The sequence below is a fragment of the Scyliorhinus canicula genome, chromosome 1 (genome assembly GCF_902713615.1).
Source record: "Scyliorhinus canicula chromosome 1, sScyCan1.1, whole genome shotgun sequence".
In the NCBI taxonomy this organism is placed as follows: Eukaryota; Metazoa; Chordata; class Chondrichthyes; order Carcharhiniformes; family Scyliorhinidae; genus Scyliorhinus; species Scyliorhinus canicula.
Window position 1 is genome coordinate 110727309 of NC_052146.1, and position 24029 is coordinate 110751337.

Sequence of the window (24029 nt, forward strand, 5' to 3'; positions counted from 1 at the left end):
TCCATTTTTGCTGGGGCAGGAATAGAGTCGGGGTGGGTTCAGATGTGCGTGTTTTACGGAGACAGCTGACCATTTAAACCATCAGCTGCCTCCACTGAAGTGGGATTTTGGTAGGCTAGGGGAGTGAAGCCTGATGAGACTTCCGGTGACGGTGATGTGCTGAGCAGATGCACATCATGTGGCTCTCCTTCCAACCAGAATCAAATGGGCATTTTAGGAAAATTTTGCCTGTAAAAACGAAAGCAAATGAACCTCAACAGGGGAAAGAAAATGACCGCAAAAAGAAATGCCAGCAAACGGGAGCCCGAGGGGCCGGTCCTTTGGGAGGGTTAAGATTTCTTTGGGTCGGCAAGGCACCCTTTTGGGAGAGGTAAAGCATCTTTGGGAGAAGTAAGCCATCCTTTGGGATTGTTAAAAGTTGGCATGATTGTAAGTAAAAAGTGCTTAAGCTCATTGGAGCTGTGAAAGCTGTCAAAGAACTGTCAACACTGTCAAAAGTCGGTCAACTCTGTTAAAGAACTGTCAAAGCTCTTTGGAACTCAAAGCTGTCAAGGTACTTAACTTTGCTGGTCTTTAAATTTAAAACAAAGCATGGAGTTTAAAATGAAGATATTTCATTCTGTCTGTTGATATAAACCTGAGGATTGTCATTATAGGATTTGTGCTTCAATGGCTGATTTTGCAAACTAATATTATCATAGTGCAGTGCCTTTAAGATTGGTTGTAGAATAGAAATGTTTATTTTCAGAAGAGATTAGTTGATTAAATTACGCACAACATTATTAAATGTCAGCATTGCTCCTGAGTTTTGCCAATGTTAGATACTAGGTGAGTTGACATGGAGGGGATAATAAAAAGGGTGGTGGGGGCATGTATTGATGGTATGAGTTAGTACTAAATTGGTATAGAGACTTTAGAGAGTATAACTGGTCTAATAACAATCTTTACTAGTGTCACAAGTAGACTTACATTAACACTGCAATAAAGTTACTGTGAAAATGGGCACGGGGCGAGAGGCTTTGAGTGGAATAGGGAGTATTGGGATAGGTAGAGGGGCATAGGGTGACAGAGGATATGCGGAGCCATAGATGTGGTTGGGGGTCATGAGGTGTGGTGGATAAGGAATGGGGAGTGAGGGGTGAATTTTTTTTTAGAATTAGAATTAGAACAGTACAGCACAGAACAGGCCCTTCGGCCCTCAATGTTGTGCCGAGCCATGATCACCCTACTCAAACCCACGTATCCACCCTATACCCGTAACCCAACAACCTCCCCCTTAACCTTACTTTTATTAGGACACTACGGGCAATTTAGCATGGCCAATCCACCTAACCCGCACATCTTTGGACTGTGGGAGGAAACCGGAGCACCCGGAGGAAACCCACGCACACAGGGGGAGGACGTGCAGACTCCACACAGACAGTGACCCAACCGGGAATCGAACCTGGGACCCTGGAGCTGTGAAGCATTTATGCTAACCACCATGCTACCCTGCTGCCCTAAGAAATGTTTCAATGTTTTTTTTATTTTGAACCAGCTTTCTGCCCAGCACACCTTTGGACTGACCCCCAACCACGACTGAAAATCTGAGGTCCTGGAAGTGAATTTTAAAGGTTGGGTTGGCAGAGCCGTGTATTCTCTTGTCTCTGCGCATCCGATTCAGGAGCAACGAGGGCATGCATATTTTAAATAGCAGGGATAGTGACAACTGCTGGAGCAATGCAGCAAGAATCAAACCCTGGCACCAGAAATGGGATCAGAGGACAGAGCAGCAGTAAAATTAGAAATATCTGAAAAGTTTCAGGGACAGGAATGAGGAAAATAAAAACGATTCGAGGAAGGAAGTGTTAAATTGCACAAATGTTAATGTCCCTCATATAACTAATGAGGTTGGTGAACGACAGGCACACATCCCACTGATGGGATTATGATGTGATTTCTTTAACTCAGTCATGGCTTGCACACACGGCCAGAAATATTTTTTTTTAATCATTCCTAGTTATCAAGTATTCGTGAGTATTTGAGAAGAGGAACAAAGGGAAGAGAATTTGGCTATATTTATTAAGGATGATGATACAGTTCTAAATAGAGAGGATATACTAGATCAAGGTTTCCCAAGCTTCTCCAGCTGTGGATGTGCTGGTGACCTCTCAAGTGCGTCAGGGAACCCCACGTATTCTCAGAAAGTTGACGCCCCTTTTTTTTGCCACAAAATAGGTGCGGAAACAGAAATCAAAATTTTAAAAAATATATATTTTATTGAGGCACATATACACACCTCAAACAGAACCATAAAACAAAACAATCCACCCCGGCCAGTGCAGACATCTTAACTGATTTTGAAGAAGTCGATGAACGGCTGCCATGTCCGGGCAAACCCCTCCACTGACCCCCTCAAGGTGAACTTAATCTTTTCCAGCCTGAGGATCTCTGCCAGGTCACTCACTCAAACCCCTGTTTTTTTCTGGCCCCAAGTCCTACTATTCCAATATGATCCATCTCGGGCTACCGGGGGGGCAGAGGCCTAAACATTGGCCTCTCTCGCCCCTTGAACCCCAGGAACATCTGACACTCCAAAGATCGCACTTCGGAACTCGGGACCACCTCCACCCTTGACCTCCCACATAATGTCAGCAAACCCCTGCCAGAATCCCCCAAGCTTCGGACAGCCCCAAACCATGTGGACATGATTCGTAGGCCCACCATGCACATACTCTTTCCCCCCTCTTTCTCACTCACTCACGTGACTGCCCACATCCATCCTCCACCCCTTCAAAAAACCTACTCATCCATGCCACAGTCATATGTGCCCTGTGGACCACTTTGAACTGAATAAGGCTAAGCCTGGCACACAATAAGGATGCTCAACAAGTTCACTCTTCTCAAAGCCACACCCACACCCCAGCCTCCACCTCCCTCACCAACTCTTCCTCCCACTTGCGCTTCACTACCCCTATCGGGGCACCCTCCAAATCCAACAACTCCTTAAATATTTCTGACACTTTACCCTCCCCTATCCCTGTCTTTGACACCACCTTGTCCTGTAGCCCCTGGGGCGGCAGATGTGGAAAGGACAGTACCTGCTTCCGGACAAAATCCCTGGCCTGCAAATACTGGAACCCATTCCTGGCGGGCAACTCCAATTCCTCCATCAACACCTCCAAGCTTGAGAAGCTTCTCCCCCTGGAGCAAACCTATGATTCCCGAAGATCGGTGCCCAAACCGAGGCCCCACAGAAATCAAAACTAAACAAGTCTTTTCTAGCTACCGGTACATCTACGTATATATTAGGAAGAAGCACACGGTCACAGATACATTCACCCTACATGGTCCCTTCACATTAATCCCAGGAATAGTATCCATTTCCTGAGTGGGTAATCTAAAAAGTTTCCTTATTAAGAATGTATTTAAATCTTACCTTTCTTCATTTTAATGGGAAGAGTGTTGCTGGAAAACTGATACTTATATCGGACACACACGCCTCTCGCTCACACACACACACTTCTCCATCTCCCTCTCACGCGCACACATACATTTTCCTTTCTCTCATACATGCATATATTTCCCTCTCTCTCACACACAAACACACTCACGTCTTCCTTCCTCACTCATACACGTCTCCCTCTCTTTCACGCATATCCCCTCCCACATTCACTCAGCCCCACTCGCACACAGTAACCCCCCCCAACACAGTCAACTCCCCCCACACACTCAAGTTCCTCTCTCACATACGTCCTCCTTTCTCACACACTCACACCCCCACACATTCTCCCTCCATCTCTCACACACTTCCCCCCCACCTCGCAACTCACAAACCCTCCTAACCCATCTCTCACGCACTCTTTCCCCCATCTCTCACGCACTCTTTTCCCCCATCTCTCACGCACTCTTTTTCCCCATCTCTCACGCACTCTTCCCTCCTCCATCATCTCTCATGCGCACTCTAAGCCAACTCTCACGCACTCTCTCACTTTTTCCCCCCCCATGCGCATACTCTTTCCCCCCTCTTTCTCACTCACTCGCGTCTCTTTCTCTTGCATCGAGGCCCACGCTGGCCAACCTAACGAATTCCACGAGGTCGCTCTCCCACACCTCTGGGTTAAGTGGCTCCGGGTCCCTCCATCCCAACAAGATCCGTCTCTGGGCTAACAGAGAGGCAAAGGCCAAAACATCGGCTCCTCTAACCCCCGGGTTTCTCTCACCCCCTGGACTCCCGGGTCTTCTGACACTCCAAAAATTGCCACCTTCACCCTCCGCCTTCAGACATCATGTCAGGGAACCCCAGCCAAAATCCCTCCAGGTTCAGACAGGTCCAAAACATGTGGACATGGTTCACGGGCTGACCCGTGCACCACACACACCTACCCTCCACCGACTCAAAAATCCTGCTCATTCTGGCCACTGTCATATGCACCCTGTGGATTACTTTAAATTGGATTAGGCTTTGCCTAGCACACGTGGAGGATGCATTCACCCTCCTCAGAACCTCCTCCCATAACCCAGCATCCAGTACCCTCCCCAACTCTTCCTCCCACTTCCGTTTAACTTCTCCTATCAGGGCGCCCTCCCAGTCTATTAATTCTTTGTAAATCTCTGCCACTCTGCCTTCACTAAATCTGTTTTTGACACCACTTCTTCCAGCAACCCCGGGGGTGGCAGGTCAGGAAAGGACGGCACATGCTTCCTCACATAATCCCGAACCTGAACCCATTCTTGCTGGGCAGGACATACTCCTCCACCAACCCCTCCAAGCTCAAAACGCTGCCGCCACAAACAGGTCTCGATCAATTTGCTTGATTTTTTTATTTTTATTTTTTTATTTATTTTTTTTGGCCCTGCTGGCACCCCCAGAACCCCGCATCCAGCCCCCCCGGAACAAACCTGTGATTCCCACAAATCTGAGCCCAAATTGAGGCCCCATCCAGCCTCAGGTGCTGCTGCCATTGTCCCCACACCCTCAGGGCCGCCACCATTACTGATTTGTGGAGTATCTGGCCAGCGAGAACAGCAGAGGCACCGTCAATGTTCCCAAGCTAGTGCCCTTACACTGCCTTCATCTGCTCCCATTCCGACCCCTCCCCCAATACCCACTTCCTTACATGGCTGTATTTGCTGCCCAGTAATAGTTCATTAAATTTGGCAAGGCCAGCCTGCCTTCCCCACGCCACATGTTCCCGCTCCAACAGCACCTTCACCCGAGTGGCTTTCCCGCCCACACAAACCTGGAGATCAATGTATTGATCTCATTAAAGAAGGCCTTTGAAATAAAAATCGAAAGGTTCTGGAGCACGAATAGAAACCTCGTGAGTTCCGTCATCTTCACGGACTGCACCCGCCCCTCCAATGACAATGGGAGCACATCCCACCTCTTGAAATCCCTCTAGGGCGGCATGGTAGCACAGTGTTTAGCACTCTTACTTCACATCGCCAGGTTCCCAGGTTCGATTCCCGGCTTGGGTCACTATTTGTGCGGATTTTGCACGTTCTCCCTGTGTCTGCATGGGTTTCCTCCCACAAGTCCTGAAAGACGTGCTGTTAGGTGAATTGGACATTCTGAATTCTTCCTCAGTGTACCCGGGGGCTCTGATTTATAAAGCCTCCTATAAAACTCCGGAATACCCTGTTTACCCCCACCAGGTCCAATACTACTCCACACTCCACCCCTACCGTCCTTCACCCTTCCAATCTCCCTCCTGCTTCCTGAGTTGTTGGGCCAGCATCCTGCTGCCTGCTCCCTGTCCTCATACACTGCCCCTCTGGCCCTTCGCAACTGCCCTACTGCAGTTTTGGGGTTCCAAAAGGGGACGCGGAGTGATGGCTCTCTGGGCTTCATCCTCTGTGATGGAAGCAGATCCTGCCACCCCTTCCTCTTCACCTTTGGCAAGCCAGGATCCTTCATTGGTGTCTTCTTCTCTCCTGCCTATGAGCAGGAAGAATGACTGTGAGTTCACAAGGCTCCATGTTTCATATGTTCTCACTGTAGTGTCAAAAAGAGAGGTGGTTAGCTTCTGTCTCTTCAGAACGACTCTTTGCCCATTCATCGCCTGAAGCTTCCCAAGCTTCACTCCAAGGCTTGCGGTCAACCTGGTCGATGGGGGAAATTGTCAAATGAATTTCAGCACACAGCCAAGGGCTGTACTTGAGCAGTGAGTCTTTGCCAACTATCTAAGGGAATGTATTTGTTTTCTCAGCCAGACAATGGTGTAGGCATACCACGGCAGTCAGTAATTCTGGAAGTCAGTGTGCCAAAGGTTAACTGCTGAAGAGCAAACAATAGCACTCACACACCCAAAGTGGCACTTGAGTGGACATAACTTTTTTTATTCTTCCAAGGGACGTGGGCATCGCAGGCTGTGCCAGCATTTATTGCCCATCCTGAATTGCCCTCGAGGGACAGTTAAGAGTCAGCCACATTGGTGTGGATCTGGAGTCAGATGTAGGCCAGACCAGGTGATGACAGCAGGTTTCCTTAACTAATTGACAATTTTAATGACAATTGACAATGGTTTTATGGTCATCATTAGATTTATAATTCCAGATCTTTACTGAATTCAAATTTCACCATCCGCCGTGATGGGATTTGAACCTGTGTCCTGAGAGCATTACTCTGGGTCTCTGGTTTACTAGTCCACGCCACCTCTTCCCCTTGCATGAGTAATTAGACTTCAGGAACGTCAATTGAGTTATAGCTGAATGGTCTTGCCTCCAAGGGTCATTCAAAGGCCCCCTCTCCCAACAACTTCTCAAAGATCCGAGCCACGTACGAGCCAGTGTCCACTCCCTCGCTGTCCCCCAGCAGCCCCACAATCTCGGGTTTGCCTCCGGGACCGGTTCTCCAAATCCTCCACCTTCTCCTGCAGCTGCCTCTGAGTATTGCGCATCAACCCCCAACTCGGCTGCCATCGAGGTGTGCTGTTTCTCATCCACCCCCACCATCTTCTCCACCCTCTGGATCGCGTGGCTCTGAGCCTCCAGCCTTGTTTCTAGGCAATCGATCCCCGCATTAATCGGGTCCACTGTCTTTGCCAGGTCCTCAAGTCTCCTTCCTCTGCTGGGTGAACTTCTCGTTCAAGATGTCCACCAGCGGCTTCATCGACCATTGAGACGTTAGGGCTGGACCCTCACCTTCCACCATCTTCCTCTGTGTCGCAGGTACAACTCGCAACTGCTCCTTTCTTTTAAAACCACTCCTGGTCCACAACTCCATCCAATGGCGGGACCACTCCTGAGTCTTTTCTCAACAAGTCCGTCCGTTAGCTGAGAAAAGGTCCAAAACCACTGCCTTGAACGGGAGCCACCAAATGCGCGACTGCTCACAACCATGGCCGCCACCAGAAGTCGGACATTTATTATAATAAGGTGTCATTTAAAAGCAAGTTGTTGTTGTTGACGAGCAAAATCCCTTTCATGTGCTGTGTAAATTTGCTGCTCCTTGTTTGAATTTATTTGTGCGGACTATAATTATTTGACAAAAAGAACAAGGTGGGTGATATTTGCCACTTGCAAAGGAACCATTTTATGAATTACTGCAGTGTGTATGCTGTGCATCATATGTTATACTCGAAGATGATGGCAGATACAGCAATGAAAGGTTTCCAATGAATCTTTTTGGGTGGTTGCCTAGATTCTTCCACCCACAAAAACTAAAATGGCTCTGTGTGACTTGCATGGAACCGGAATCAAACCTAACCACGCTATGCAGCTTCTCATTCCATAACTCAAAAGCTGCTGTTAAATGAAGGATCAGCATTTGGATTCAATTTTTAGTTTGTTGTAATAATGTTTTTGTGTTGTTCACAGGTGAAAGGCAGAAAAAGGTGACAATTAATAACAAGGAAGTCATTATTAATGAGCAAGAGGATCAAGAGCAAGAACAGCAAGATAATGTGGATTGTACTATAACCAATAGAGTCAGTCCTGAGGAGGCAAATACAGAAATGGTTGAAGCAGACTGTCAACAGTCAGAAATTCATAAGAGGTACAAAGAGTGTCCTAAATGTGTGTCCTGACCCCAAATGTAGAAATGTTGGTGTACCTTTTTGTTTTCCTGGTCAAGTAGAAGGTTTTCTGAACTTCTCCTTCTGACATTAAAGTGTTTTGAAGTTCAGTTTATTTTATTTTGTAAAGACTGTTGTTGGTGTCAGAAAATTACAAGTGACTCAGCCTGAACTAGAGATACCGAAGAAGAAAAAAAAAACATCTTTGCAGAGTGAACCTGGGGTCCCGCAGTTATCTAGGTTTTTCAGACATGACCTTCTGATTTGTGTGATTTTGTTAGCCGATAATATATTTCAACTGAAAGATTAAAATGTTAAACATTGGTGTTACAACCCCCTAAAGGGTCAGAACCTACTGTTATGGGCCAGGGTTTAGAAAACTCCAAAGTATATCATGGAGTTCACCTGACCTACAACTGTTTATTGATTTTGGTTATGATGAGCACAAGGGCCTGCCTTTCAGGTATTATTCAACAGAGGCCTTAAGCACTTTTAATCAAAAACAAAGTTTATTCTACAAATTCAGTTATTATTTCTATAAACACACACAGTAAGCATTTTTATAAACTACAAACATAAATACCCCATATTAACATGTTAAACAAACAGAGACAAGAGACATCCAGCTACCAACTGTGTAAACAAAAGTAAAACCCAGTGCCACAGCCCAGAATGACATAATTGAAGTAATGTGATATGACACACATTTCTTAAAAGGACACTCCCATGACACTACATTGTATCAGATTCCCCTCCTACACCTTAAAATACAAACTTCCCAGGTGATTGGGGGCGGAGCTTCCTCCCAATTGGAGGAGCCCCCTCAGGATATAAACCCCGACCTGGGAGCAGGTCTGGGAAGAGGACGCAGAGGGGAGTGGAGTAGTTAGTTATTGTATTGTGGAGTAGCAGAATAAACCTTGTTCTATCCTATCTATCTGGCTACGTGTGGAGTCCTTGCTTTCGATCACAACAATTGGGAATACAGATACTATACAAAGTTAAGAATTTATTATTCAAAGTAACATTAGTAAAAACATAGAAACAAAGAAAATGGGAGCAGGAGTAGGTCATTTGGTTCTTGGAGCCTGCTCCGCCATTCATTATAATCATGGCTGATCATCCAACTCAGTAACCTGTTCCTGCCTTCCTCCCATATCCTTTGATCCTTTTAAACCCAAGAGCAAATCTAACTCCTTTTTGAAAACGTACCATGTTTTGGCCTCGACTTTCCTGTAGTAGAGAATTCCATAGGTTTACCACTCTGGGTGAAGAGGTTTCCACTTAGCTCAGTACCAAATGGTTTACCCTGCATGTTTAGACCGTGACCCCTGGTTCCAGACCGTGACCCCTGCCATCGGAAACATCCTTCCTGCATCTAATCTGTCCAGTCCTGCTAGAAATTAATGACATCACCCTTCATTCTTCTAAACTCCAGCGACTATAATCCTAATTGACTCAATCTCTCATACATCTTGCTGCCATCCAAGGGTGAGTGTGTGTATGTGTGTGGGGGGAGTGGGGGGGGGGGGGGGTGAGGGTGAGTGAGTGGGGGGGGGTGAGGGTGAGTGAGTGGGGGGTGAGGGTGAGTGAGTGGGGGGGGGTGAAAGTTTGTGTGTGGGGGTGAGTGTGTTGGGGGGTGGATGTGGGGTTTGAAGGTGAATGGTGATGTGTGGTTGAAGGGGTGTGTGGGGATTGAGGGTGAGTGTATGTGGGGGTGGAAGTAGGGGTTTAAGATGAGTGTGAGGGTGAAGGTGAGTGTGGGGGTGTGGGGATCTGAAGGTGAGTGTGGGGGTGGAGGTGAGTGTGGGGGTGGAGGTGAGTGTGGGGGTGGAGGTGAGTGTGGGGGTGAAGGTCAGTGTGGGGGTGAAGGTGAGTGTGGGAGTGAAGGTGAGTGTGGGGGTGAAGGTGAGTGTGGGGTGAAGGTGAGTGTGGGGGTGAAGGTGAGTGTGGGGGTGAAGGTGAGTGTGGGGGGAGGTGAGTGGGGGGGGGGATGTGGGGGTGAAGGTGAGTGTGAGGGTTGAAGGTGAGTGTGGGGGGATGTGGGGTTGAAGGTGAGTGTGGGGGGGATGTGGGGTTGAAGGCGAGTGTGGGGTTGAAGGCGAGTGTGGGGGGGATGTGGGGTTGAAGGTGAGTGTGGGGGGATGTGAAGGTGAGTGTGGGGGTGAAGGTGAGTGTGAGGGTGACGGTGAGTGTGGGGGGGTGAAGGTGAGTGGGGGGATGTGGGGTTGAAGGTGAGTGTGGGGGGATGTGAAGGTGAGTGTGGGGGTGAAGGTGAGTGTGAGGGTGACGGTGAGTGTGGGGGGGTGAAGGTGAGTGGGGGGATGTGGGGTTCAAGGTGAGTGTGGGGGGATGTGAAGGTGAGTGTGGGGTTGAAGGTGAGTGTTGGGGGATGTGGGGTTGAAGGTGAGTGTGGGGGGGGGATGTGGGGTTCAAGGTGAGTGTTGGGGGGATGTGGGGTTGAAGGTGAGTGTGGGGGGGGATGTGGGGGAGAATGTGAGTGTGGGGGTATTTGGGGTTGAAGGTGAGTGTAGGGGGGATGTGGTGGTGAAGGTGAGTTTGGGGGGGAGGTGAGTGTGGGGGGGATGTGGGGGTGAAGGTGAGTGTGGGGGGGATGTGGGGTTGAAGGTGAGTGTGGGGGGATGTGGGGTTGAAGGCGAGTGTGGGGTTGAAGGTGAGTGTGGGGGGGATGTGGGGTTGAAGGTGAGTGGGGGGGGATGTGGGTTTGAAGGTGAGTGTGGGGGGGATGTGGGGTTGAAGGTGAGTGTGGGGGGGATGTGGGGTTGAAGGTGAGTGTGGGGGGGATGTGGGGGGGAAGGTGAGTGTGAGGGTGACGGTGAGTGTGGGGGGGTGAAGGTGAGTGTGGGGGGGGGTGAAGGTGAGTGTGGGGGGGGGATGTGAGGGTGAAGGTGAGTGTAGGGGGATGTGGTGGTGAAGGTGAGTGTGGGGGTGAAGGTGAGTGTGGTGGCGAAGGTGAGTGCGGGGGCGGATGTGAGGGTGAAGGTGAGTGTGGGGGGGGGGATGTGGGGTTGAAGGTGAGTGTGGGGGTGATGTGAGGGGAAGGTGTGTTTGGGGGGGAGGTGAGTGTGGGGGGGATGTGGGGTTGAAGGTGAGTGTGGGGGGATGTGGGAGTTGAAGGTGAGTGTGGGGGGATGTGAGGGTGAAGGTGAGTGTGGGGGGGTGTGAGGGTGAAGGTGAGTGTGGGGGGGGATGTGGGGTTGAAGATGAGTGTGGGGGTGATGTGGGAGGGTGAAGGTGAGTGTGGGGGGGATGTGGGGTTGAAGGTGAGTGTGGGGGGATGTGGGGGGGTGAAGGTGAGTGTGGGGGGGATGTGGGGTTGAAGTTGAGTGTGGGGGGGTGTGGGGGGGTGAAGGTGAGTGTGGGGGGGATGTGGGGTTGAAGGTGAGTGTGGGGGGGGGATGTGGGGTTGAAGGTGAGCATCGGGGGGTGAAGGTGAGTGTGGGGGGGATGTGGGGTTGAAGGTGAGTGTAGGGGGGATGTGGGGTGAAGGTGAGTGTGGGGGGCATGTGGGGTTGAAGGTGAGTGTGGGGGGGATGTGGGGTTCAAGGTGAGTGTGGGGGGATGTGGGGGGTGAAGGTGAGTGTGGGGGTGATGGTGAGTGTGGGGGGGATGTGGGGGTGAAGGTGAGTGTGGGGGGATGTGGGGGTGAAGGTGAGTGTGGGGGGGATGTGGGGGTGATGGTGAGTGTGGGGGGGATGTGGGGGTGAAGGTGAGTGTGGGGGGGATGTGGGGGTGAAGGTGAGTGTGCGGGGGATGTGGGCGTGAAGGTGAGTGTGGGGGGGGGGATGTGGGGGTGAAGGTGAGTGTGCGGGGGATGTGGGCGTGAAGGTGAGTGTGGGGGGGGGATGTGGGGGTGAAGGTGAGTGTGGGGGGGATGTGGGGGTGAAGGTGAGTGTGGGGGGATGTGGGGGTGAAGGTGAGTGTGGGGGTGAAGGTGAGTGTGGGGTTGAAGGTGAGTGTGGGGGGATGTGGGGGTGATGGTGAGTGTGGGGGTGATGGTGAGTGTGGGGGGGATGTGGGGGTGAAGGTGAGTGTGGGGGGGATGTGGGGGTGAAGGTGAGTGTGGGGGGGATGTGGGGTTGAAGGTGAGTGTGGGGGGATGTGGGGGTGAAGGTGAGTGTGGGGGGGATGTGGGGGTGAAGGTGAGTGTGGGGGGGATGTGGGGGGTGAAGGTGAGTGTGGGTGGATGTGGGGGTGAAGGTGAGTGTGGGGGGGATGTGGGGGTGAAGGTGAGTGTGGGGGGGATGTGGGGGTGAAGGTGAGTGTGGGTGGATGTGGGGGTGAAGGTGAGTGTGGGGTTGAAGGTGAGTGTGGGGGTGAAGGTGAGTGTGTGGGTGAAGGTGAGGGGGGGGGATGTGGGGCTGAAGGTGAGTGTGGGGGGATGTGGGGGTGAAGGTGAGTGTGGGGGTGAAGGTGAGTGTGGGGTTGAAGGTGAGTGTGGGGGTGAAGGTGAGTGTGTGGGTGAAGGTGAGGGGGGGGGATGTGGGGCTGAAGGTGAGTGTGGGGGGGATGGGAGGGGGAAGGTGAGTATGGAGGGGGGTGCGAATAAGGTGAGTGTGGGGGGGAGTTGAGTGGGGGGATGTGGGGGTTGAAGGTGTGTGTGGGGTTGAAGGTGAGTGTGGGGGGGATGTGGGGTTGAAGGTGAGTATGGGGGGGATGTGGGGTTGAAGGTGAGTGTGGGGGGGATGTGGGGGGGAAGGTGAGTGTGAGGGTGACGGTGAGTGTGGGCGGGTGAAGGTGAGTGGGGGGATGTGAGGGTGCAGGTGAGTGTGGGGGGATGTGGGGTTGAAGGTGAGTGTGGGGGGGGATGTGAGGGTGACGGTGAGTGCGGGGGGATGTGGGGGGATGTGGGGGTGAAGGTGAGTGTGGGGGGATGTGGGGGGGGGATGTGGGGTGAAGGTGAGTGTGGGGGGGATGTGTGGGGGTGAAGGTGAGTGTGAGGGTGACGGTGAGTGTGGGCGGGTGAAGGTGAGTGGGGGGATGTGAGGGTTGCAGGTGAGTGTGGGGGGATGTGGGGTTGAAGGTGAGTGTGGGGGGGATGTGAGGGTGACGGTGAGTGCGGGGGGATGTGGGGTTGAAGGTGAGTGTAGGGGGGATGTGGTGGTGAAGGTGAGTGGGGGGGATGTGGGGTTGAAAGTGAGCGTGGGGGGGGTGAAGGTGAGTGTGGGGGGATGTGGGGTTGAATGTGAGTGCGGGGGCGGATGTGAGTGAGTGGGTGGGTGAAAGTTTGTGTGTGGGGGTGAGTGTGTTGGGGGGTGGATGTGGGGTTTGAAGGTGAATGGTGATGTGTGGTTGAAGGGGTGTGTGGGGGTTGAGGGTGAGTGTATGTGGGGGTGGAAGTAGGGGTTTAAGATGAGTGTGAGGGTGAAGGTGAGTGTGGGGGTGTGGGGATCTGAAGGTGAGTGTGGGGGTGGAGGTGAGTGTGGGGGTGGAGGTGAGTGTGGGGGTGGAGGTGAGTGTGGGGGTGGAGGTGAGTGTGGGGGTGAAGGTCAGTGTGGGGGTGAAGGTGAGTGTGGGGGTGAAGGTGAGTGTGGGGGGGATGTGAGGGTGAAGGTGAGTGTGGGGGGATGTGGGGGTGAAGGTGAGTGTGGGGGGATGTGGGGGGGGATGTGGGGGTGAAGGTGTGTGGGGGGGATGTGTGGGGGTGAAGGTGAGTGTGGGGGGGATGTGGGGTTGAAGGTGAGTGTGGGGGGATGTGGGGGTGAAGGTGAGTGTGGGGGGGATGTGGGTTGAAGGTGAGTGTGGGGGGGATGTGGGGTTGAAGGTGAGTGTGGGGGGGATGTGGGGTTGAAGGTGAGTGGGGGGGGATGTGGGGGTGAAGGTGAGTGGGGGGGATGTGAGGGTGAAGGTGAGTGTGGGGGGGATGTGGGGTTGAAGGTGAGTGTGGGGGGGATGTGGGGTTGAAGGTGAGTGTGGGGGGGATGTGGGGTTGAAGGTGAGTGTGGGGGGGATGTGGGGTTGAAGGTGAGTGTGGGGGGGGGGATGTGGGGTTGAAGGTGAGTGTGCGGGGATGTGGGGTTGAAGGTGAGTGTGGGGGGATGTGGGGGTTGAAGGTGAGTGTGGGGCTGAAGGTGAGTGTGGGGGGAGGTGAGTGTGGGGGGATGTGGGGGTTGAAGGTGAGTGTGGGGCTGAAGGTGAGTGGGGGGGATGTGGGGGTGAAGGTGAGTGTAAGGGGGAAGGTGAGTTTTGGGGGGGTGAAGGTGAGTATGGAGGGGGGGTGAAGGTGAGTGTGGGGGGATGTGGGGTTGAAGGTGAGTGTGGGGGGGATGTGGGGCTGAAGGTGAGCATGGGGGGGGGGTGAAAGTGGGTGGGGGGGGATGTGAGAGTGAAGGTGAGTTTGGGGGGATGTGGGGTTGAAGGTGAGTGTGGGGGGGATGTGGGGTTGAAGGTGAGCATTGGGGGGTGAAGGTGAGTGTGGGGGGGGGATGTGGGGTTGAAGGTGAGTGTGGGGGGGATGTGGGGTGAAGGTGAGCATGGGGGGGTGAAGGTGAGTGGGGGGGTGTGAGGGTGAAGGTGAGTGTGGGGGGGGAGTTGAGTGGGGGAATGTGGGGGTTGAAGGTGTGTGTGGGGTTGAAGGTGTGTGTGGGGTTGAAGGTGTGTGTGGGGTTGAAGGTGTGTGTGGGGTTGAAGGTGTGTGTGGGGTTGAAGGTGAGTGTGAGGGGGAAGGTGAGTGTTGGGGGGGTGAAGGTGAATGTGGGGGGGATGTGGGGTTGAAGGTGAGTGTGGGGGGGATGTGGGGTTGAAGGTGAGTGTTGGGGGGGTGAAGGTGAGTGTGGGGGGATGTGGGGTTGAAGGTGAGTGTGGGGTTGAAGGTGAGTGTGAGGGGGAAGGTGAGTGTTGGGGGGGTGAAGGTGAGTGTGGGGGGGATGTGGGGTTGAAGGTGAGTGTGGGGGGGATGTGGGGTTGAAGGTGAGTGTTGGGGGGGTGAAGGTGAGTGTGGGGGGGATGTGGGGTTGAAGGTGAGTGTGGGGTTGAAGGTGAGTGTGAGGGGGAAGGTGAGTGTTGGGGGGGGTGAAGGTGAGTGTGGGTGGATGTGGGGTTGAAGGTGAGTGTGGGGGGGATGTGGGGTTGAAGGTGAGTGTGGGGGGTGAAGGTGAGTATGGAGGGGGGTGAAGGTGAGTGTGGGGAGGATGTGGGGTTGATTGTGAGTTGGGGGGGGGGTGGTGAAGGTGAGTATGGAGGGGGGTGACGGTGAGTGTGGGGAGGATGTGGGGTTGATTGTGAGTTGGGGGGGGGGTGAATGTGAGTATGGAGGGGGGTGAAGGGGAGTGGGGGGGGGGTGGTGTGTGGAGGTGAAGTTTATCTGCATTAATCATTCTTGCATTGACATTTTACAGGTTGGTTGACAACAAATGCAGTGTGAATTCAAAAGAGGAAACATTACCCGCCAACACCCAGGTCAGTTCATTAAGTGGTTAAAGCTAATTTTTGAAACATACTTGTGTCCCAATTTTGGATTTGGGTTAATTATCACCGAGGCACACTTTTACATCTAGTTAAAGGTTCCCAAATAGAGATATTTTATTTGTAAATACACTATAATCGGATAATAATCATGAGTTGACACTGCTAAATAAACTGTGGCTAGCAGTGCCAATTGAGACATATAAAGGTTCCCTTTCCACAACACCAGCTCATTAATTGTGCAGGTATCACGCAAACCAGTGTCGTTCTGCCTGGAATTTATTTGATGAAGGGATAATTAGATTGGAGATTTAAAATATTAGTGTGAAACTGAAAAGTTAGATGCAGAGAAAGCATTTCTGCTGGTTGCAGAATTAAGTGTTGCAACGTAGCAAAGGGGAAGATATTGCCAAAGTCATAGTAAAATAGGAAATTGTTGTGACACTGGCTGGGTTAACAACTGAAAAAGAGGTGTTAGAAAAGCTGACTGTATTTAGAGTTGATGTGTCACCAACACCAGATGGGATACATCTGAGGTTGCTGATGGAAATAAGGGTAGAAATTACAGAGGGACAGGCCATAATCTCCCAATCCTTTTTAGAATGGAGAATTGCAACTTGTTCAAAAGAGTGTGTGGATAAATCCGGTCAGTCAGAAGAACCTGAGTGGTAGGAAAGACTGCAGACAAAATTAACAGTCAATTGGACTAGTTAAGGAAAACCAGCACAGATATTTGTTTAAGGATGTTCAACAAACTTGACTGAGTTTTTTGATGACACAAGCTTCCAGAAATACTTCAACCCAGAGTTGACAGCCTTAGTTATCAGGCAAATTGAACTAGTTAAGACCAGCTGCTCCTTCAGAGTAGGCCAGTGGTATTTGCCTCACACTCTGGGAAGGCCTGCAAGCTGTTTATACACGGAGGCTCTAATACTTATCAATAAAACAATATGTATTGTTAATAGATGGTAAGCACAGCACCATGGGGAGCTGGTGTTGTCCATAACTGGAAATTCAAGAGCATGTTCTCTGCCAGTGAGTGGTGCCAGTGAGCAGCATGCACCGGCACCTCTGACTGGCGCATGGGAGTTAACTGCACATTAGTGCCCTGCTGGTTGATAAGGTTAGATAATGAGAAGGACAATATTTGCTAATTTTTGTGGGTTTAACTTTAAAGAACAGCTCCACTTGTTCCCTACCAGTAGCAGTACCCTTGTGAGACAAATTATCTTTTCATCATGGTGCTCCTAGTTGGAGGAAGGCCATTCTTGCTATTGAGGGTGTCCAGCGAAGGTTCACCAGACTAATTCCCGGGATGGCAGGACTGACATGAAGAAAGACTGGATCGACTGGGCTTGTACTCACTGGAGTTTAGAAGAATGAGAGGGGATCTCACAGAAACATATAAAATCCTGATGGGACTGGACAGGCTAGATGCCGGAAGAATGTTCACGATATTGGGAACGTCCAGGACTAGGAGTCATAGCCTAAGAATAAGCAATTCAGGACTGAGATGAGGAAGAGAGTTGTGAAGTTGTGGAATTCTCTACCACAGACAGCTGTTGGGGCCAGTTCGTTGGAAATATTCAAGAGGGGATTCATATCATCATTGGACATGGCCCTTGCAGCTAAAGGGATTAAGGGGTATGGAGAGAAAGCTGGAGTGGGATACTGAATTTGCATGATCAGCAATGATCATATTGAACTGTGGTGCAGGCTCGAAGGGCCGAATGGCCTACTCCTGCGCCTATTTTCTATGTTTCTAATGGAGAGGTTCAGTTCGAGCAGTATGGTTGGTGTGGTGCATAAGGACTTCTAAAAGACTTTGTCAGCAGAGTTCAATCCCGTTTTGGCTTGATTTAGATTTAATGTCACGTGTACCGAGGATAGTGAAAAGTACAGTCCAGGCAGATCATTGCACGCATGAAAAACATAGGACATACAATAAATACATAATGTAAATACATAGACATCGGGTGAAGCAGTGCTACAACAGTAAAGAAGATGCGTGGATTAAAAATATTAGTAGCATCCTGGCTACCAGGATAGAGGATTGTGTGCCAGAGGTAATTCATGAAGATCAGACAGGATTTGTCAAGGGGCGGCAGCTCAACACGAATGTGCGGAGACTGCTCAATGTTATTATGATGCCGGCAATGGAGGGGGAGGCGGAGATAGTGGTGGCGCTGGACGCAGAGAAAGCGTTTGATAGAGTTGAGTGGGGGTACCTGTGGGAGGTGCTGGAGAGGTTTGGATTTGGGGAGGGATTCATCAAATGGGTGAGGCTGCTTTACGCGGCGCCGATGGCGAGTGTAGTCACAAATGGAAGGAGATCGGAGTATTTTAGGCTTTATCGTGGGACCAGGCAGGGGTGTCCCCTGTCCCCCCTGCTCTTTGCACTGGCGATTGAACCGCTGGCCATGGCATTGAGGGAGTCAGGGAAATGGAGGGGTCTGGTGCGGGGTGGGGAGGAGCACCGGGTATCGCTGTATGCGGACGACCTGCTGTTATATGTGGCGGACCCAGAGGGGGGAATGCCGGGGGTGATGGAGCTGTTAGCGGAATTTGGGGGCTTCTCGGGCTATAAGCTGAACTTAGGAAAGAGCGAGGTATTTGTAGTGCACCCAGGAGATCAGGAGGAGGGAATTGGGAGGCTCCCCTTCAGGAGGGAAGTGAAGAGTTTCAGATACCTGGGGGTGCAGGTGGCCAGGAGTTGGGGGACTCTTCATAAGCTTAACTTCACCAGACTAGTGGAACAGATGGAGGAGGAATTTAAAAGGTGGGACATGGTGCCGCTATCGCTGGCGGGCAGAGTGCAATCCGTCAAAATGACGGTTCTCCCCGAGGTTCTTGTTCCTCTTCCAGTGCTTGCCCATCTTTATCCCTAGGGCCTTTTTTAAAAGGGTGACCAGCAGCATCATGGGATTTGTTTGGGCGCATGGCACCCCGAGGGTGAAGAGGGTCTTCTTGGAGCGGAGTAGAGATGGGGGGGGGCTGCCGTTGCCCAACCTCTCGGGGTACTACTGGGCGGCCAATGTGTCGATGGTGCGTAAGTGGGTGATGGAGGGGGAGGGGGCAGCATGGAAACGGATGGAGAGAGCGTCCTGTGAGGATACAAGCTTGGGGGCCCTGGTAACGGCGCCGTGGCCGCTCCCTCCCACAAGGTATACCACGAGTCCGGTGGTGGCGGCTACCCTCAAGATTTGGGGGCAGTGGAGGCGACATAGGGGAGAAGTGGGGGGCTCGATGGAGGCTCCGTTAAGGGGGAACCATAGGTTCGTCCCGGGGAACATGGATGGGGGATTTCAGGGATGGTATAGAGCGGGCATTAGACAGCTGAGGGACCTGTTTATCGACGGAAGGTTTGCGAGCCTGGGGGAGTTGGAGGAGAAATTTGGGCTCCCGCCGGGAAACATGTTTAGATATCTGCAGATAAAGGCATTTGCTAGACAGCAGGTGGAGGGACTCCCTGCGCTCCCCCGCGAGGGGAGTGAAGTGACAGGGTGCTCTCGGGGGTCTGGGTCGGGGAGGGGAAGATATCCGATATCTACAAGCTTATGCAGGAGGTGGAAGAGGCGTCAGTAGAGGAGCTGAAAATGAAGTGGGAGGGGGAACTGGGGGAACAGATCGAAGACGGGACATGGGCTGATGCCCTGGGGAGGGTAAATTCTTCCTCCTCGTGTGCGCGGCTTAGCCTCATCCAATTCAAGGTGCTGCATAGGGCCCACATGACTGGGACGAGGATGAGTAGGTTCTTTGGGGGTGAAGATAGGTGTGTCAGGTGCTCGGGGAGTCCAGCGAACCATGCCCATATGTTCTGGGCATGCCCGGCATTGGAGGAGTTCTGGAAGGGGGTGGCGAGGACAGTGTCAAGGGTGGTGGGATCCAGGGTCAAGCCAGGATGGGGACTCACGATCTTTGGGGTTGGGGTAGAGCCGGGAGTGCAGGAGGCGAAAGAGGCCGGTGTGCTGGACTTTGCGTCCCTAGTAGCCTGGCGAAGGATTTTGCTACAATGGAAGGATGCGAGGCCCCCAAGCGTGGAGACCTGGATCAATGACATGGCGGGTTTTTGATGTTACGGTATGGGGGGAATTGTGGGCGTTATGGGGCTGTTAGTTGCATATTATTGCTTTTTGCTATACTTGTTGTTATATTTTTATATTTTCTGTAAAAAATTCTAATAAAAATTATTTTAAAAAAAATAAAAAATATTAGTAGCAAAGTGACAGGAAACCGAGAGTAGTTTTTGTCAGACGAGAGGAAATTAATAGTGGAGTACCCAGGGCTACTGCTTTTCTTGATATATATTAGATCTAGATTTGGGTGTACAAGAGACAGTTTCAAAATTTGTAAGTGACAAAATTTGGAAGTATTGTGAACTGTGAAGAGGATCATATATACTTCAATAGGACATAGAGGGCTAGTTTACTGGATGAATATCCGATAGCTGTATTCTAATGAAGAGAAGTATGAAGTGATAGATTTTGGTCGGAAGAATGAGGAAAGGGAATGTAGTCTAAAGGTGACAATTGTAAAAGTATGCAGGAAGAGAGAGAGAGACCTGAGAGTATGTGTGCACCCATTGTTGAAGGTGGTGAAGGCATGTTGAGAAAGTGGAGCCTGTACCAGAGTTTTGTGTCCAGTTCTGGCCTCTGCATTTTAGGAGGATGGAAAGGGTTCAGAGTGGGCTTGGAAAAAGTTCATGAGCGGAAATTAACCATCCCATAGATGAGGGGCAATGGGCCATTCAAAACTCCATTGGCTTCAGCAGGCCTGGGCGTGCCGGGTAAATAATGAAATGAAAAATGAAAATCGCTTATTGTCACGAGTAGGCTTCAATGAAGTTACTGTGAAAAGCCCCTAGTCGCCACATTCCGACGCCTGTCCAGGGAGGCTGGTACGGGAATAGCGGGTAAGACCAAAATCAAGGGGGTTGGGGTTGGGCTTGGACGGTGGGGGGGGGGGCTGAAGTATTCCAGGTCCGGGGTGATCCCTGAGCCGAGTGGGTCTGGGGCTTTGTATTAGTGAGGCCTACAAGCCATCTTTAAATGTTGTGGAGGGGCAAGCTGCAGTCGGTCTGTCTCACCAAACACTTCCAAGATAGAGCCTTGCTGTGCCTTCAATGCTGAAAGTCAATGTTACTCCATTTGACTGTGAGCAGCCTCTAGCTTCACAGCTGAAGGGTATTGCAAATGATGAATTAGCCTTGTTCGTTGTGATAGCACTTCACATTCCTCAACTCTCAAGTGCCTACTCCAGGGTACACATGCCATGCCCCAGAGGATGATTAGTGCATAGCATCTCAAGGAAACTTTAAAGCCTGAATACTGAAGATCATGCCTACAGCACCGAGGATCCTCTCACTGCCAAAGGGTAACTATGTGCATCAGGGAGGGCACCTGAACATGGTCTCCCTTATGCTCTGGGGTCTAGGGGCTTCTGATGTGGCTGGGGGTGAGTGTGCAGAGCGAGGTTTACCAGCACAACTTGCCCACTGGAGGGCACTCTGAGAGAAGGTGAGACAATCACGGTAAGGGTTGGGGGCGGGGCTTATGGGATTTCAGGGTCCTTCTCCTTCTCCAATTCCTTCCTCATTAAAAATGTTTGCTGGTGTGGATCCCGCAGAGGTTGCCCTCGCATTGCTGGTGGCAGCGAGGTTGGCAGATGCTGGAGAAAACGGCAGCACTGACGACGTAGGACCCAGCCACCTATCAGGCTGAGGAGGGACCCAGATGGGGAGGCCCTAGGTGTACAGGCGTCGTTGGTCTTTCGAGGAGATGAAGTGCAGTATGTGCCGCAAGAGACTCTCTTTCAACAAAGAGACAGTGAGGCACCTGTCTCCTCATGGACAAGGCAACCCCGTGGAGGAGAAGGATGTTATATTACGCTATAGTAATATCTTGTTGGTCTTTTCCTTACTCCCAGAATGTCTGACGGTTGATGTTGAATAAAACTCAGTCTTCAAATTAAGCAAATACTTTTGATTGAGTAACGATTGTAAATAACTCAGTTTGTTCACTCTTCTACAACTACAACTGAAGATTAGATAAATAAGTATATATAATGTTTAACTACACCTGCTCGCTAAGCTATATCTCTAACACTCTGCTCACCAATCACTCCTGATACAAAGAGGTGGGAATCTCCTCTGAGTGTAACTTATATACATAGATCTGGTGTTGCCAACTAGTTCTTGTCCAGCACTTACTTATAAATGTTTACCCCTTACATACCAACAAATATACAGACCACTACAGAGAACACCCGCTCCCGGTGGCCATGAAGGTCACCATAGCCCTGAACATTTATGCAACCAGCTCATTCCAGGGTTTGAGCGGGGACCTGTGCGGCATTTCTCAAGGTGCATCAGGGAGGTCATGGATACCGTGTATGCCTGGGCATCCAAATACGTCACCTTTGAGCTGGACCAGGCCCACCAAGAACTCAGGCTACAGGATTCTCTGCCATCACCTGGATATCCCAGGCCCAGGGGCAATAGATGGCATGCATGTCGCCTTGTGTGCACAGGGGCATCAGGGAGCGTCCTTTATTAGCAGGAAGGGGTTCCACTCCCTGAATGTTCAGATTGTGTATGACCACCACCTCCGAATCATGCACTTGTGTGCATGCTACCCAGGGGCCATCCAAAACAGCTACATCCTGGGCACATGGTGATCCCTTGCATCTTCAAGGACCACCCCAGGATGACGGCTTGGGTCTTGGGGGACCCGCTGAGGTTCTGGCTGATGACACTGGTACGGAAGCCTGATACTGAAGCAGAGACCCAATTCTGTCATTGAGAGGCACAACGGACTGCTCAAAATGCAGTTCCGATTCCTGAACTGCTCTGTCCTGCAGTACGCCCCACAGAGGGTCTCCCACTTTGTGGTCGTCTGCTGTGTCCACCACAACCTGGCACAGCAGTGGGGCGACATGCTGGAGGAGGAGGGGCATGTGGCCTCGTCTGAGGAGCACGTGGACCGGTAGGTGCTGGAGGCTGAGCCTGGGGAGGAGCCACAGGAGGAGCTGGAGGATGGGGGACAGGCAGCGGCAAGGGTCATGCACGCCTGGAGGGCAACAAACTCACCAGTTCACATAGGACGAGGCTATGTCTGTCAGCTCAACTCCTCTACTTCCCTCCTTCCCACAAGTCCTGCACCCCCTCCCCGACACCCTGTTCTACTCTCCAAGGTGCTATATACCATCACTCCAGGGTGACGGGCTGTTTTGGCACTGTCAGTGGATCACTGTACAAGGCAGGAGAGTGGTGATAACTCGCTGTGAGGAAAGCTCTGGTGTTTCTCAGTTTCTCCAAAAGTCTCATTCCTGTCTTTCTGCTTCCAGCGTGCTCAGTTCCATCCTCTAAACAAGGTCTGCATCGCGGGTGTTTGGTCTTGGACCACTGTGTCCAGGGATGGGGGGAGCAGGGAGCCACGGGGGGGAGGGGGGGGGGGGGGGGGTGGAGGTGCAAGCAGGCCTGCTGTGAAGATTAGCGTCATAGAGACTTCACATGTATCAGATGTTACAAGTTTTAACAGTGAACTGTTGGCATTTCCACACTCCTCGCTACAGATAGTGACCCCTCCCCCAGTGACAACTCAGTGCTCCTCAATCTTTTTGATCTTTCGTGGTCTCGTGCTATGCCTATGTGTGTCCCGTGGATACACATCAGAGGTGGAGGCAGCCTGCTGATTTTCACGCCCTGTGGCCTTTGGTGCGCTTGGCGGGTGTTCTCTGGAGGGCCGGGAAATGGAGGAAATGGCCTACATACTGGTTTCACAGGCATTGCCGTGCTGCCCTATTCTGCCCTCTGCCCTAGAGATGTGCAGGTGTCAGAAGGGGGAGGGGGGGGGGGGGATTCTGGAGAACTAGAGACCGCTGTTGTCTCCTTGGTTTCCCCATTTAGAAAATAGTCTATGCCTCCATTCCTCCTTCCAAAGTGTATTAACTCACACTTTTCCACATTGTATTCCATCTGCCACTTCTTTGCCCACTCTCCTAGCCTGTCCATGTCCTTCTGAAGCCCGCCTGCTTCCTCAATACTACCTGCCCCTCTACAGCTCTTTGTATCAAATGCAAACTTAGCAACAGTGCCTTCAATTCCTTCTTCCAGACCACTAACGTACATTGTGAAAAGTTGTGGTCCCAGCACTGACCCCTGAGGCACACCACTAGTCACCGACTGCCATCCTGAAAAAGACCCCTTTATCCCCGCTCTCTGCCTTCTCCCAGCCAGCCAATCCTCTATCCATGCCAGGATCTTACCCTTAACACCATGGGCTCTTAACGTATTTAACAGTCTCCTATGTGACACCTTGTCAAAGGCCTTCTGGAAATCTAAATAAATCATGTCCACTGGTTCTCCTTTGTCAACGTCCTTGTTACCTGCTCAAAGAACTCGAACAGATTTGTCAGACATGACCTCCACTTGATGAAGCCGTGCTGACTCAGTCCTATTTTATCATGTATCAAGTTCTCCACGATCTCATCTTTAATAATGGACTCTAAAATCATACCAAAAAACCAAAGTCAGGCTAACCGGCCTATAATTTCCCATCTTCTGCCTCCCTCCCTTCTTAAACAGCGGTATTACATTAGCCGCTTTCC

General features: G+C 51.4%; 1 protein-coding gene across 4 annotated transcripts in view; it reads left to right on the plus strand.

Moving 5' to 3' along the window:
* Nucleotides 1-24029, plus strand: part of LOC119966211 (synaptotagmin-like protein 2) — a 164340-nt gene that overhangs the window by 54726 nt on the left and 85585 nt on the right. For all 4 annotated transcript variants that reach the window (XM_038797565.1, XM_038797550.1, XM_038797571.1 and 1 more), the window contains exons 4-5: nucleotides 7801-7978; nucleotides 15356-15416. In XM_038797565.1, the coding sequence (XP_038653493.1) occupies nucleotides 7801-7978; nucleotides 15356-15416 (239 nt within the window). The remainder of the gene's footprint in view (nucleotides 1-7800; nucleotides 7979-15355; nucleotides 15417-24029) is intronic.